Source organism: Sceloporus occidentalis, unplaced genomic scaffold, assembly GCF_023333645.1.
Source record: "Sceloporus occidentalis isolate IW3139 unplaced genomic scaffold, rSceOcc1.0.p SCAF_2, whole genome shotgun sequence".
NCBI lineage: Eukaryota > Metazoa > Chordata > Lepidosauria > Squamata > Phrynosomatidae > Sceloporus > Sceloporus occidentalis.
Genome location: NW_028316982.1, coordinates 162,709,493 through 162,722,687, shown reverse-complemented (window position 1 = coordinate 162,722,687; position 13,195 = coordinate 162,709,493). Strand labels below are relative to the sequence as shown.

At 35.8% G+C, this 13,195-nt stretch overlaps 1 protein-coding gene across 2 annotated transcripts in view; it reads left to right on the top strand.

The window, feature by feature from the left end:
* The window catches only part of LOC149319206 (ankyrin repeat domain-containing protein 10-like), a 39,423-nt gene that overhangs the window by 15,774 nt on the left and 10,454 nt on the right, over window positions 1–13,195 (top strand). For both annotated transcript variants that reach the window (XM_089511275.1, XM_089511274.1), the window contains exon 4: window positions 11,050–11,285. In XM_089511275.1, coding sequence (XP_089367401.1) covers window positions 11,050–11,285 — 236 coding nt within the window. The remainder of the gene's footprint in view (window positions 1–11,049; window positions 11,286–13,195) is intronic.

The window sequence follows — 13,195 nt, the reverse complement described above, 5'->3', positions numbered from 1 at the left end:
GGTTAGTTAAAATGCTGGATGTTCTCAATTATACTGGGACAGCCTAGTCTTAATTCTTGCTTGCTAAGATTTTTTACTAAGATTCTTGCTTTGAAGATCTGGAAACACACAGCTTCATTATATGTCTAACCATGACTTGTACTACCCATAATTCAAATGTATAGGTGGTAAATAATGGTTCACAACTGCTTCTTTGCTTCAGTTTTCTTCATAAACATACTCTTGTTTCCTTTGTGCATCAGTCTCTGGAAGTAGACCAATGGCTGCAATGGGCTTGTCAGGGATATTGCATTAAACCATAGCACTTCCTTTAAAAAAAAAAATCTCTTTCTTGGTCCGTATTTTGATTCATCTCTTTGATTTCAGTTTCCATGTTCTACACTTATTTTTTTAAAAAATATATTTATTTTATGCTATAAGGAAATACCAGAATCTCAAATTCAATGCTTTTATTAAATGCTCTTGGTCCCTGTTTAGCAAAGCATTGTGGATTTCCGACACTCCATTTTGTAGTATTTCTGCCATGGAAGACTTCTTAAATATCTGAGTATCTTCAAATTCGAATGTAATACTGAACACTACAATATATTTTTTGAAACTACAAATTAAAAATATTGAGTACAGCCATTTAGAGCAGTATTAGAAGAATGTCATGATTTGTAGATTAGGAATGACAGATCATTCTTATTGGGAAAGAATCTGATGTTACATTTTAGGATTAGATGTGTCCAAAGAATATGGTACAGTGTACGGGTGCACCATACGCCGCTTTCAGCTTATGCTGAAGCCGTGCTATAATAAAAAGAATGGCATCCATGCCTGTGGCGCTTGCACCATCGCATGCATGAACCCCATTGTTTTCAACGGGGCTCAAGCATACACATTTCTTGCCTTATGTGGGGTTCCAGAATGGATTCCCCATGTAAGGGAAGGACTCGTATTTTTTACTGGCCTCATGTCTTCTGCAGGAATAAACTGTCAAACATAAACAGAACTGTGTATAAAGAGGACACAACCCTCTTGTGTAATAGCACCCAGTGTTAACATTAAAAAGGCAAAGATGAGAGACAATGAACTTGCTCAGAATGCTGAGTAATCCAGGAATGAAGAAGAGTCACTTGACCATTGAGTGTCCACAATCTCTGGTTATGGTTACGTGCAACAACAGGTTCTTAGTGGATTGCTTATCTGAATTCTGTAAATGGAGCCCCCAGGATTAGTATCCAGGCATTTGTAAACAGGATCCCTGTCTAGTGACGAAGCACCACTTTTGATCATGAATGACCTCCAGCTTGCATCTATAGTTTCATTGTTATAACTGTGCAAATTATATCATGCATTCAAGTCTTAGAACTTTTCAGAATTATGGAGTCCTGAATATAGTTTCTTGTAATTTAAAGTGGAAAGTTATGCTCTTATAACTTCTTGGGCTAGGCTTTGCCAACTGCCTGAAATGAGCAGACAGGAAACTCGGTGGCATCTCTGGAAAATAAAATCCTAGTTTATTCAACCTCTTTTGCTACTTGAACTGAATTGATTTCATTTTTAGAAAGCTATTCAAGAGATGGGTACATTATTTATCTCATTACAAGTGCAGATACAAGATTATAAATAGATTGAATATCACCAAATGAAGAGATTTAATGGAGCAGTCTTACTGATTTGTTTTTATGAACCATTACCAGAATTAAATCCATTCAAACCCAAATCTGAAAAGAAAAAATCATTTTCTTGCAAACTGACACCCTTTCCCTTGATTGGAATAGATAACTGGTAGAAAGCATTGATCATAAAGTACATCTCTGTCTCTTATAAGAACAAATCAGGCAGAATAAATTACTTTACCATCTCTCCAGTAGCCTGGAAATAAGGAAAGGGAATAGAAAGTCCAATTTAAGCATTCCCAAATAAAAATATGCGACGTAACTCTGAAATATTATACCTGGGTGAAAGGTTCAGCATCCCAAGTGCTGTGCTTGGACTATCCTGTGTGTAGTAGTAGAGCCATTTCAAGCTAATCACAAGGTCTCATGATGCCTGTGGATATGTTTGTTGTTAACCACCCTTGAGTTGATCTCAACCCATCTTCAAAACTCCCTATCCTCTACTGCATTGCTCAATTCCTGCAAACTCATACCTGTGACCTCCTTAATAGAGTCCATCCATCTAGCGTGTGGCCTTCCTCTCTTTCTACTTTCCTTCATGTGTCATAGCATTATTATTTTTTCCAAATAGGTCATGCCTTCTCATGATGTGGCCAAAATATAACAGCCTTGGTCTAGTCATCTTGGCTTCCAAAGAGATTTCTGGTTTGATCTGTTCTAGCACCCATTTATTTGACTTCTTGGCTGTGTATGGAATCCTCAGCACTCTTCTCCAGCACCACATCTCAAATGAATTGATTTTCTTCCTATCTTCTTTCTTAACTGTCGAGCTTTCATATCCATACATGGTAATAGGAAATAACAATGGCTTGTATGATTCTAACTTTTGTGCTCAGTTGTCTATCTTTGCATTTTAGGATCTTTTCTAGTTCTTTCATAGCTGCCCTCCCCATTTTTAATCTTTTTCTGATTTCCTGGCTGCAGTCCCCATTCCTATCAATGTTTGATCCCAGATATGAGAATTCATTCAATATTTCTATTTCTATTCTCAAGGTTGAACTTGTGTAGCTTCTCCGTGGTCATTATTTTTCTTTTCTTTATGTACAACAGTAGGCCTGCCTTTGCACTTTGTTCCTTGATCTTCCTTAGTAGTTTTTCCAGGTCTGTAAGGTTTTCTGCTATTATTGTGGTGTCGTCTGCGTACCCATATACATTTAATGGTAACTTCTGTCATAGGCCTGGAATTGTACATTTTCACTCTCCCTTTACTGCAAGAAATTCAGTTCTGCAGGCCCTCCATTTCAGTCTTGTGAAATAGCTTAGGTAGACTTAAGGTCAGCAAGCTCAGTGGGAACTGGTGAGGTTGGCCCTAGTAGCTCCTCATATTCTTAATAACATTGTCTACATTGAAAGGTGATGAGCTGGAAAATCATCTTAGTTTTATGTGTAATATATTTAGGAGCAATAAACATCTTTAATGACACTATGGGTAAAACATACATTAATAAAGGTAAAATTTTACATAAAAGTAAAATTAGAAGGGGAAAATCATATTTAAGTAGTAGTGAAAGTCTTCAATAATCATAGGCATTCATAAACAGAGATGAGTTCTGTTTAGGAAAGAGCAAATATAAAACATGACTTTAAAATGAGGAAAATATATAAGTGCATTTCAAGATTCATTATACACTATAAGTATCAAATCAGTAATCATCTTGAGTACATACAGTATAATAGGTTCTCGTGGGAAAGTAATCTGTTAGTGTCTGTCACAAATCCTAAACTACTTTGTGGGGGTATATCATTATTGCATCCTTAGTATTGTAATAGAACCAATGGCGCACATGTGAATTTATAATCCAAGATTAAATTAATTATATATCTAACCATGTAACCAAATGTGGCTATTTTAGGAAATAATCTCTATATGTGCAAAAGCTTAGTTTGTTCATGTGTACATCACCAGCATTATCCGATCCCATTCTTATAATTTATTTGAAATAGTACCTGTGTTAATTCCTTTCAGGGTCTCCCTCTGCTAATATCTTTATGCACAAAGTTTGATACTTGTAAATGTTGAAATTCTTGTGCTTGATCATCTCCAAGACTACAGATAATCTCAGCTCTTCTCAAACAGTTACATTCGTGGACTGTTTCTTTTTAAGTCTTACTGTTTTTTCTAGTTCTCTAAATTGTTTCAGATTTAAACAATTTTGTGAGCAGTATGACAATAAAAGCTTTTCTTGACATCTATTTTTCCTATATTTCTTCAATACTTGTATGGTATTGCCTTTATTCATACACTAGGGTTCCTTAAAATCTGAGCCTATTTTTCTGGATAGTATAATACAACTTTGTTCAAAACAGCTACAAGCACAGCATGACATACTGGGTTTTAGCCACATTATTCCTCCTATACACACACACACAGTGTAGCATTGACAAAGTAATGTATGGTTCCCCCTCAGGAAATTATTTGAAAGTTTCTACCAACTTTGGACTGTCTCCCTGATGATAGAAGTACTATTAGCCATGGAATTATTCTCAAGTTCACTGGATAAGATAAATATTCTTATCCATGAGAGCATTTATCATGTATCAAGTAATTAAAAATAAATTATGTATTAATGGAAAATTAACTTGAAATCAATTATTCGTTGTAGGTGGAAGAAAATCCCTAAATATTTTTTGTTTTATCACACAAATATTCTTCCAAATATTTTTACATTCTCATCTAGATTAATATCCAGACATTCTATGTTTTGTATTAGATACTTTGCTATAGACATTTAATGTCAATAAAATGTTTAGCACTGAGTGCCAAGAATTGTTATATTAATGTTATCCTCGCATCACACTGTTTTATAATCACGTTAATCTAACCTAGTATCAGAAGTCCTTTTTTCAGTTCTAACCTTGTCTCTAAGGATTTGATTAAAAAGCAAATAACAAAGATGATAGAGGGTTGTCTTTGGCTCTTCCCACTTTGAAGAAATATTAGATCTGATTTTATTCCATGGAGGACTAGATTTGCCTTAGATTTATGGTGTGGATTCAGTTTTAATCATATGGTATGAAATCAGAAGGCCTCAAGATAGGGGTCAGCTCTATGTATAAGCAACTAAAATTAGGTACCCTTGACCAGAGGCAGGATATTGTGCAGTCTTGTGAGCCACATGCAACTGAGGTCTAGTCTGGATGTTCCCAATGCTTTTCACAAAAAACTGGAGAATAATACTCCTGGAATGAGCCAGTTATACTAAATATAGAACTCAAAGCCTACAGAAAAGAAACACTTTATAGTCCAGGCTTTATAATTTTGTTCTAGACCAAATTTGCATTTATAGTGTGCTACAAAATAGATGTACTACACTGAGTCCATTATTTGCAAAGAGTAATTTATAGTAACCTCCGATTGGCAATATTACGGTAATTGGCCAAGAGGTCATATATTCTCTTAGGTAAGAAATTGAGTGTCCTGTTTTTATTATACCTTGGTGCTATACTATAGAAGCATAGCTTGGAACAGAACTATGAAGTATTTCCTTTTTATAGAGGACTTCAGACCACAGCTGTTGCTTCAATGCTGTTAGAGAAAGTGGTATTCTGGAATAATAGAACTGGAAATCTAGGACTCTTAGGACTAGCAAATGTTCTCTTGTACAGCCTTGTGTCCCCCTTATATCTTGAAAAATACGAAACGAGAAAAGAATTTTCTAAAAATATTTGATCAATCCCTGCCTACGATTTATTTCAGCCGTATGGTGACATTGGAGGAAACTTGGTGGCCTCTGTTAAAAGATCATGTTATAGAAATGCTTGTGGGGGATGGGGTGGCATCCTTTTCAAAACATAGTAACTAGTAGCTATCCATATTGATCTATAGAAGTTAGAAAATTAAATAGAGTCCTTATATTGAAAAAGCTGTAGGTAGATCATTTTAAAAATATACCTATTAATGTGAAATGAAAACATGGCACCAAGAATATATGTATATGTAGCAGCAACTCTATTTAGATGTTTTCCCAGTCTTTTTTGTTCTGAGCCTGTTAACAATCTCAAGATCACTTTGTTGTGCTTTCTATTTTGGATGCCAAAGGGTTAAAACTTTCAGTTTAGTATCTTGAACTTCTTGCTTAATAGCCTTAGTATGGTGTCTGAGAACCTATGAAAATACTTTTCTAATTTCAGAGATACTGTAGCAAGCAGATTTATTCTTTAATCCCATGTATTATCTTCATGTAGGCATAGTTATTAATTCTTTTTTACATGCAATTTACCAAATTTTTAAAGTAACAGAAGCCATGAATTGACAATTTGTTTCTAGTACATATCATGTTTACATTTCAGAGAACTGACAGAATTACAATGAGCTTCAGGATGAAAATCCGTGCTTGAGAGTTCGTGCTTGAGTCAGGCGCACTGTCTCATTGTTAAGGTGGTCACATGACGATGGCTAAATGATAGTGAATTATGTGCTACTGCACGTTATGTATGTTAATATAATTTTTAATCTTAATGTTGCCTGCAAATATGTGATCCCTTATGATGTAAGTTTCCTGTTTTATGCACCATTGCCCGTTTTTTAAATCAAAAGAGAAGATTCTGAAACTATAAAAACTACACATGTCAATGTTTTACAGCTACGTAATTCGAATTGACTTGATTTTTTCAAGTAATCCTAGAAAGGGGGAGCATTCCATATAGAAACTGCTGAAACTGCCACAGGTGCTTCTCCGAAAACCTTACAGTTGTGGCATTGAATGTTCAGTATCGCTTCCTTTCTGCACACAAGGCATACTGTTGAGGTATTTGTTGCGGTGATTGGTTTTAATGCTAATCTAGGAATTCAGATATAGAATATATAGATTTGCATGCTTTTTGCTTACCCTAATTGCAGTATCTATTTTTAATTTGTAAACTAACAATATATTAAAGTTTTGAGTATTTTTAAGTGGGCCTATTAGATTAAGAACTTTTTATTATCTTAGATTGTCTCATGGCATTAATGAGAAGCATTTTAAACTGTAATGCAGTGGCAATTGTTTTAATTACTTTAGGTTTTTCTCCCTTAATGTACCCTCCATTTTAAAAAGTGGAGTTTTATGTAGAATATGTTTTGTTCAAAGTATGTGACATTATAAGTGGATGATATCTTCAGGTTTTCAGCTGACCATCTAAGAATGAAAGCAATCTTTCCTATTTCCTCCTCCCTTTCTTCCTCTCAATAGACTATATGCAGTACCATAAGAAAGGAAATATTAAGTACAAGTGTCAATTGACTCAGAAGATTAGTAAAAAGGAGACTTTTTACTACATTTTACCTATTTTAAAGATGCCTTTTTGAAATTTTATTCATACCTTTGTAGTTCTCTTTAAAAAGCTAATAATAAGTTTGACTTTGGAATTTTGATGCTCCAATCACATGTATATAGGACAGCTTATTCTTTTACTTATTGCCAAATCATTGAAAGGAAGCAGTTTTATCTAACAGAGAGCAGTCTTATGGCACTTGAGACTCCTGAGGTAACAATTAACATTACATTTAGGATAAAGTTCCGTTCCTAATATATTACAGGAATATCTGCTTAATGCCTTCATTGGGAAAAAGTTCTGCTAATGAATCTGTTACCTTAGAGCTTTGCAAAATTTATATTCTTAATATTGTATGCTGCATCACTGCCATACTTTAATAGCTGGTTTATAATATTACAACAGTCTCAAATGAATCATGGCCTTAGAATGGATATCATGCTGACATAGCTAAATGGAAATTCAAAACAGAAGAAGAGTGAAAGCCACAGATGAGAAGACTTCTAGTCAAGACTAAACATAGTAATGAAGACTCTGGGAGCAACACATTGTCCAAGAGGAACATGGATGAGGCAAAAGAGAAGTCTGCTATGAATGTTACACTTAGTGCGGTAAACAAAGGTATACATGTGCATCACTATTAAAGATCAGAAGATAAAGCATTTATCTCAGTTAGATGAAGTTTAATCATGTATAGTAAACACATACAAATACCTTGAGATACAATCATTTGGATTACTAGGATTTTTTTCCTATGGTGACTTTTCTTATTTGGAAACATGCAGTTCCCCTGTCCTGCACACACATCTGTTTGACTTTTGTGCATTGATCCTGTGGCATGTATCCTGATAAGCTCTAGCATATGCTTTGTCCTATCTTAGTTGTAAGATTTCTTCCATTCACCACTGCAAGATGTTAACATCTTTTAAGACTGCACAACACCCTCTGCTTGCAAACACAGTAACAGAAGTCATTATAAACCGGACAAACCTAAAGAGGATGCTCTGTACTCATTTGCATTGACTGCTCTAGTTGCACTATTGTGCATCTTCCCTTTATCAGTGGAAAAGTGCTACAGTACCTTCCATGGAAGTTAATGAATGCTTCCTTTTCACTGTATTTACAATCTCATTTTTGCAGTACTTTAATAATAATAATAATAATAATAATAATAATAATTTGTTTTATTTATATACCGCTATTCCAAAGATCATAGCGGTGAACAGCAAGTAAGCTAATTAGCAAGTAAGCTAATTTGCCCCCAACAGTCTGGGTACTCATTTTAGCTCCCTCCTCGGAAGGATGCAAGCCTGAGTCAAGCTTGGGCCCTTTTGCTGGTCTTGAACTCGCAACCTTGTGGTTTTGAGTGAATGGCTGCAGTACAGGCATTTAACCACTGCACCACCAGGGCTCCTGTGGTTAAATGCCTGTACTTTATATAGGTAGGTGGGCTATTTAGGCATCAAACCTGGTAAGGTTTGTTTTTTCAAAAATGTTCTTTTCTACAGTTTAAAATTGTTATTCTTGAGAAATAAGATCAAGAGGCTTAAAAGCTTTTTATTGCTGTCTTTATTATCTATTACTCCCAGTTATGTCTTGATTCATATCAAAGCTCCAAGAAACCTGATCTTCTATATTTTGGCTTTAAAAGCGAGTAATCTTCTTCAAGAAATCTTTTCAGTGGACTGTTTTTCAGTCCTATTATTTAAATGCTTGAATTAGATCTTAAGTTTAAATTTCCTTTTTATAAAGCAAATTTGTGAATTCGTCCCAGGGCTTGCTGAACTATATTCATATTCCAGATGTTTGGCACGAGCAAGTTAATATAGATCTGAATAATTCATATAACCCTTACAATCTGGGCATCTGTCTTCATAAGATATGAAAACAACAACCTTCTCTTAATAGCAGTTTTCCTCTATTTTGTCATTTCTTGCTGTGAACAGGCTGAAATAAGATACCATAATTGTGTGGAAACAAATCAACCTTCATGTTGTTCTGTTCTTAAAGGAGGTCTTACTGATCTTTCCAGTGAGACCTGTTGCTCAAAATTCCAATATACTACAGTTATATATTGCTTCCTTAATAGAAGATGAGAAAGTATCTAGAAGAGGTTACAAGAAATAAAAGTTCTGAGAATTCCGTAATTGGATCATTCCTTTCATTTTGGATATCGGATGTTTCTGATTAATTCAAAATCCTTTTGTTTGAAATATTAAAAGATCCATGCTCTTTTTTTTTCATGTTTCCTTTCCTCCAAGCTTACAATTATATATTCTTCTTTTTCTTTGCCACTCCAAGTCAAATCAGTTTCTAAAATGTGTTCAAATAAAGTTATATTCCCTTCCTGTTATTCCTTTGGTAGTGAAATTGCTTATTGTTATGTATTTCTCTTTCTGAAATCCTGCACACCATTTATTCAGTTATTACTTCATAGTCAGAACTTTGATGTAACCTTTTTAAAATATATGAAGTGAAGTTAAAGAGAGTAGCTACTTCTGTTCCTTATAAGAATGTATTCCCCAGTCTTTATAAGCTTTTATTATCTCTTGTTCATATTTCCATCAAAAATTTAGCAGCCTTTTTTCTCTATGGCTTCTAGTATCTGTACTATCTTCAATACATTATAGTAACAATGGATTACCATAATGATTCCTGTCATAAGGACCACCTTGAAATGTTTTCTCCTAGCTGAACAGACAACCTGGTCTTTTGAGAGAAAAGCAGTAGCTGGATACATATATTGAAGAAGTGGGCAAGCCTCCCATTAACATTGCACTGTAGTACTTATGCACCTATTGGAGAGAGGTAGGACAGAGGAAAGAGAGCTCCTTTGAACCCTATGTTCAGATAGTTTCTTCCACTTAAAAAAAACCCTTCATTGTCTTTTTTTCAGTCATGTCCCAAGTTGTTTAGATTCCAAATGGATGTTGTCAGCTGAAATACTATTCTGCTTTAGTCTGAAATCCTACGTCAAATGAATGTGTCATTTTCTGTAGCATGTACAGGTTTGCAAAACTAAAGAACCCTCATTTAAAACGAAATGATTTCTCAAGATGATACTAGTTACTGGATAGTTAGAATGGCTACAAGTCTGGAAATGTAACATCTAGTACTTGCTCCTGTAATTTGATTCTTTGTTCCTTGAATAAAGAGAAGTTAATACATTGTTGCATCAAACAGATTAGCTGTATTCATTCTCTTAATTCCTGCTCTGTCAATTCGCCAACCTACTCAAAGGTAGCAAGTAGTATCTCTAACAGTGTGAAAAAGCCAATGCATCAGTTCATTGTATCTGGACTTTCTAGTAAGCAAAGATATAACTGCTATCCTCTTATACTATTTTTTGTGTTGACATTTTATTTCACTTTGGAGTAAACATGTAGCTTAGAAACCATGTATATATCTGATTTTCCATAGCAAATGACAGATAGAAAACTAAACTTTAAATGCATGCATCATATCTTGTTTTCAGTTTTAGGGGCTCAGAGTCTCATGTTAAATCTTCTTCTGCCCATGATCATGGGTTAAAATAGTGCATGATACTCCACCACTTATGATGTCACAAACTTTGAAGTAAGCACTGAGCTTAAAACAAAACATAAGCAATAGCAAAACAAAGGTCTGTATGTAGGTATATATGTAAATAATTTATTACACTTGGATACCAACTTTATATTGTTTTGAAGAACAGTAATGTATTTAGTGATGTTAGATTCTAGAATGCCATGGACAACCATCCCATTCTGTAATAATTGTTTTGAGTATTTACTCTCTTCAGATAATTCTTTTTTATCAAATTAAATAGCAGAGGGCAGGATTTGGATCAAGAGTCTGAAGTTTATGTAAAAGTTAGTTGCTTCGGACTGCAGGCAAAAGACATTATAGCCTTTTCAAGCACTTAAATAGGAAACATTTGCTTTTTATGGCACATAATGATTCTTAATTGTACTGCTTCCCAAACCTTGTTCAGAATGCAGATATGTGCTAAGAGATTAGTTAATTAAACTTGATAACTTACAATCTTTAATTGAGATTTGCAAAATTCTCTCTCGTCACCTTCTTAGTAAAATCAACAGCAGTCACCAGTTTTTTGTTACAGGGTATAATTCAGTATATTTGTATTGTACAGCTTGAGAAATGCCAGTGGCCTGACAGCAGCAGATCTTGCACATACCCAGGGCTTCCAGGAATGTGCTCAATTGCTCTTGAACCTCCAGAACTGCCCACTGAATAATTTCTGTAACAATGGCACCTTAAATGGGCTCCATCAGAATATGAGCCCTAATCTACTCAGTAGAGGTATAAATCGAAAAAGAGCATTTGAAGATACAGGCAGTGTTGGAATGAAGAAGGCCAGGACTGAAGGTGAGACTTGTGTTTGTATCACTTTGAATTTATTTATTTAAATAAAAACTATGATGAGGTAAACTGTAGACTAATTGGAAAATCTTGGCTCCCTGCTAAAACAAGTCATGGTGAACATAACACACCCACCCACACACCTTTTCCTTCTCTTGTATGCCAAATGGAAATTGGAAGCATCTATTTATGATTTTAAACTAACCACATTTTTCTGAGATAAGATATAGTGCAGTGTGGTTAAATTAAAATATGGCGCTTCTGATCTGGCATGTGAAGGAGAGGTAAACATTTACGGTGTGCCCTTCTTATACACGGATTTGTCATGTGCGGATTTGAGCATCCACGGATGGCAAACCTGTATTGTCCCCCATGACACACGCCACCATTGGTGACAAGTCCCTCTCCTCCCCTCCTTCCTTCCCTGCCTCCCTCCCTCCCTGCTTACCTCCTTGTTGCCGCTGCCGCCGCGGGAAAAGCCAGGTAGTAGTGTTGGAGGCCAAGAGGCCTCCAGGCCGCCACCCATCCCTTCTGCGGTGGTGTGGAAGCCTCTAGGCCTCCACCACCCACCCTTTCCCGCAGCAGCAGTGACGAAGAGGCCGAGGCGGCGGTGGCAATGAGGTAAGCAGGGAGGGAAAGAGGGAGGGGGGCAGTGGGACTTGAGCATATGTGGATTTTGGCATGCGTCGGGGGTATGTTGAAAAGATCCATGGCTGTCTTTTATGTTTGAATCAAGATTGAATGTTACATAATCTTGGCTTTACTAGTAAACAATACAGCATGAACTTAATAAAGATTGTACTTGGGAGCATAGTTCTCTGCTTGTTATGGGTCTGTAGACTACAACTCTGGAGACCAGGGTTCAATTCGCAGCTCAACCATAAAATCCACTTGTCCACCTTGGACAAGTCACATGCTCAGTTTGAAGAAAACAATGGCAAACCTCCTCTTGCCAACAAAATACCATGATAGGTTTGCCTTAGGCTACGGTCACCATATGTCCAAAACAACTTGAAGACACACAAGCAACAAAGTTTCTAAAAGTGCAGCGTATTGTTATTTTTAAGAGTCATCATGGACTCCCTTATAAAAGTGGATGAAATTAAACACTATCAAAATATTAGGATTTTATTGAAATGAGTCAGTTATTGCTCATAATCTTTAAGTTAGTCCATATGCTGCTTAGCTTTTAGCATGTGGATTTGAACTGTTTCAATGGTAATACTCAGAAGGTTTTCCTGGGAGTTTTCACTATTTTTCAGAATTTACAGAATTATTGCATGGTAAGTTAGTCCTGTTGGCAAATCATAGATATTGTGGAGAACAGAGGACCATAGACTTCACTTTGCCTGAAGCTATCTTGCAAGATCATGGTTGAGTTAAATTTTGAATCACTTTCTCAAGTTTGAAGGCAAGACTTTAAAACTATATACAGTGGGCTCTTTCCTTATGTGGGAGATCCATTCCGGACCCACCCACCCCCACTTAAGGGGAATTCTACGTATGCTCGAGCCCATTGAAGATAACGGGGTGTGCCATTACAACTTCCAGATGCGCTGAGGCTTCTTCCAGCGCAGACTTCCAGCATATGCTGGAGTCTGCATAAGATGTGCCCGCATATAACTTGGGCGCACTGTATTTATAGTTTAATTGTAACTTCATTGTTATAGTGCACACACTCAACTAAAGAGCCATTAAATAAGTTAGGAAGTTAGATATACATGTTGAAATCATCCTTTATTTTAGTTGGATTGACTTCCAAATCAATATATTTTTTGATTGAGATAGAAGTCGGTTCACATTCAGGTTCATTAATTCCATCTTTTCTCCATCGTAATCTCTGTGCCTCAAGCATTAGGGTTTTGCATCTGCGCAGAGACTCCACTCAGAAGTTCAAAAGCTGGGCTGATTGGCGG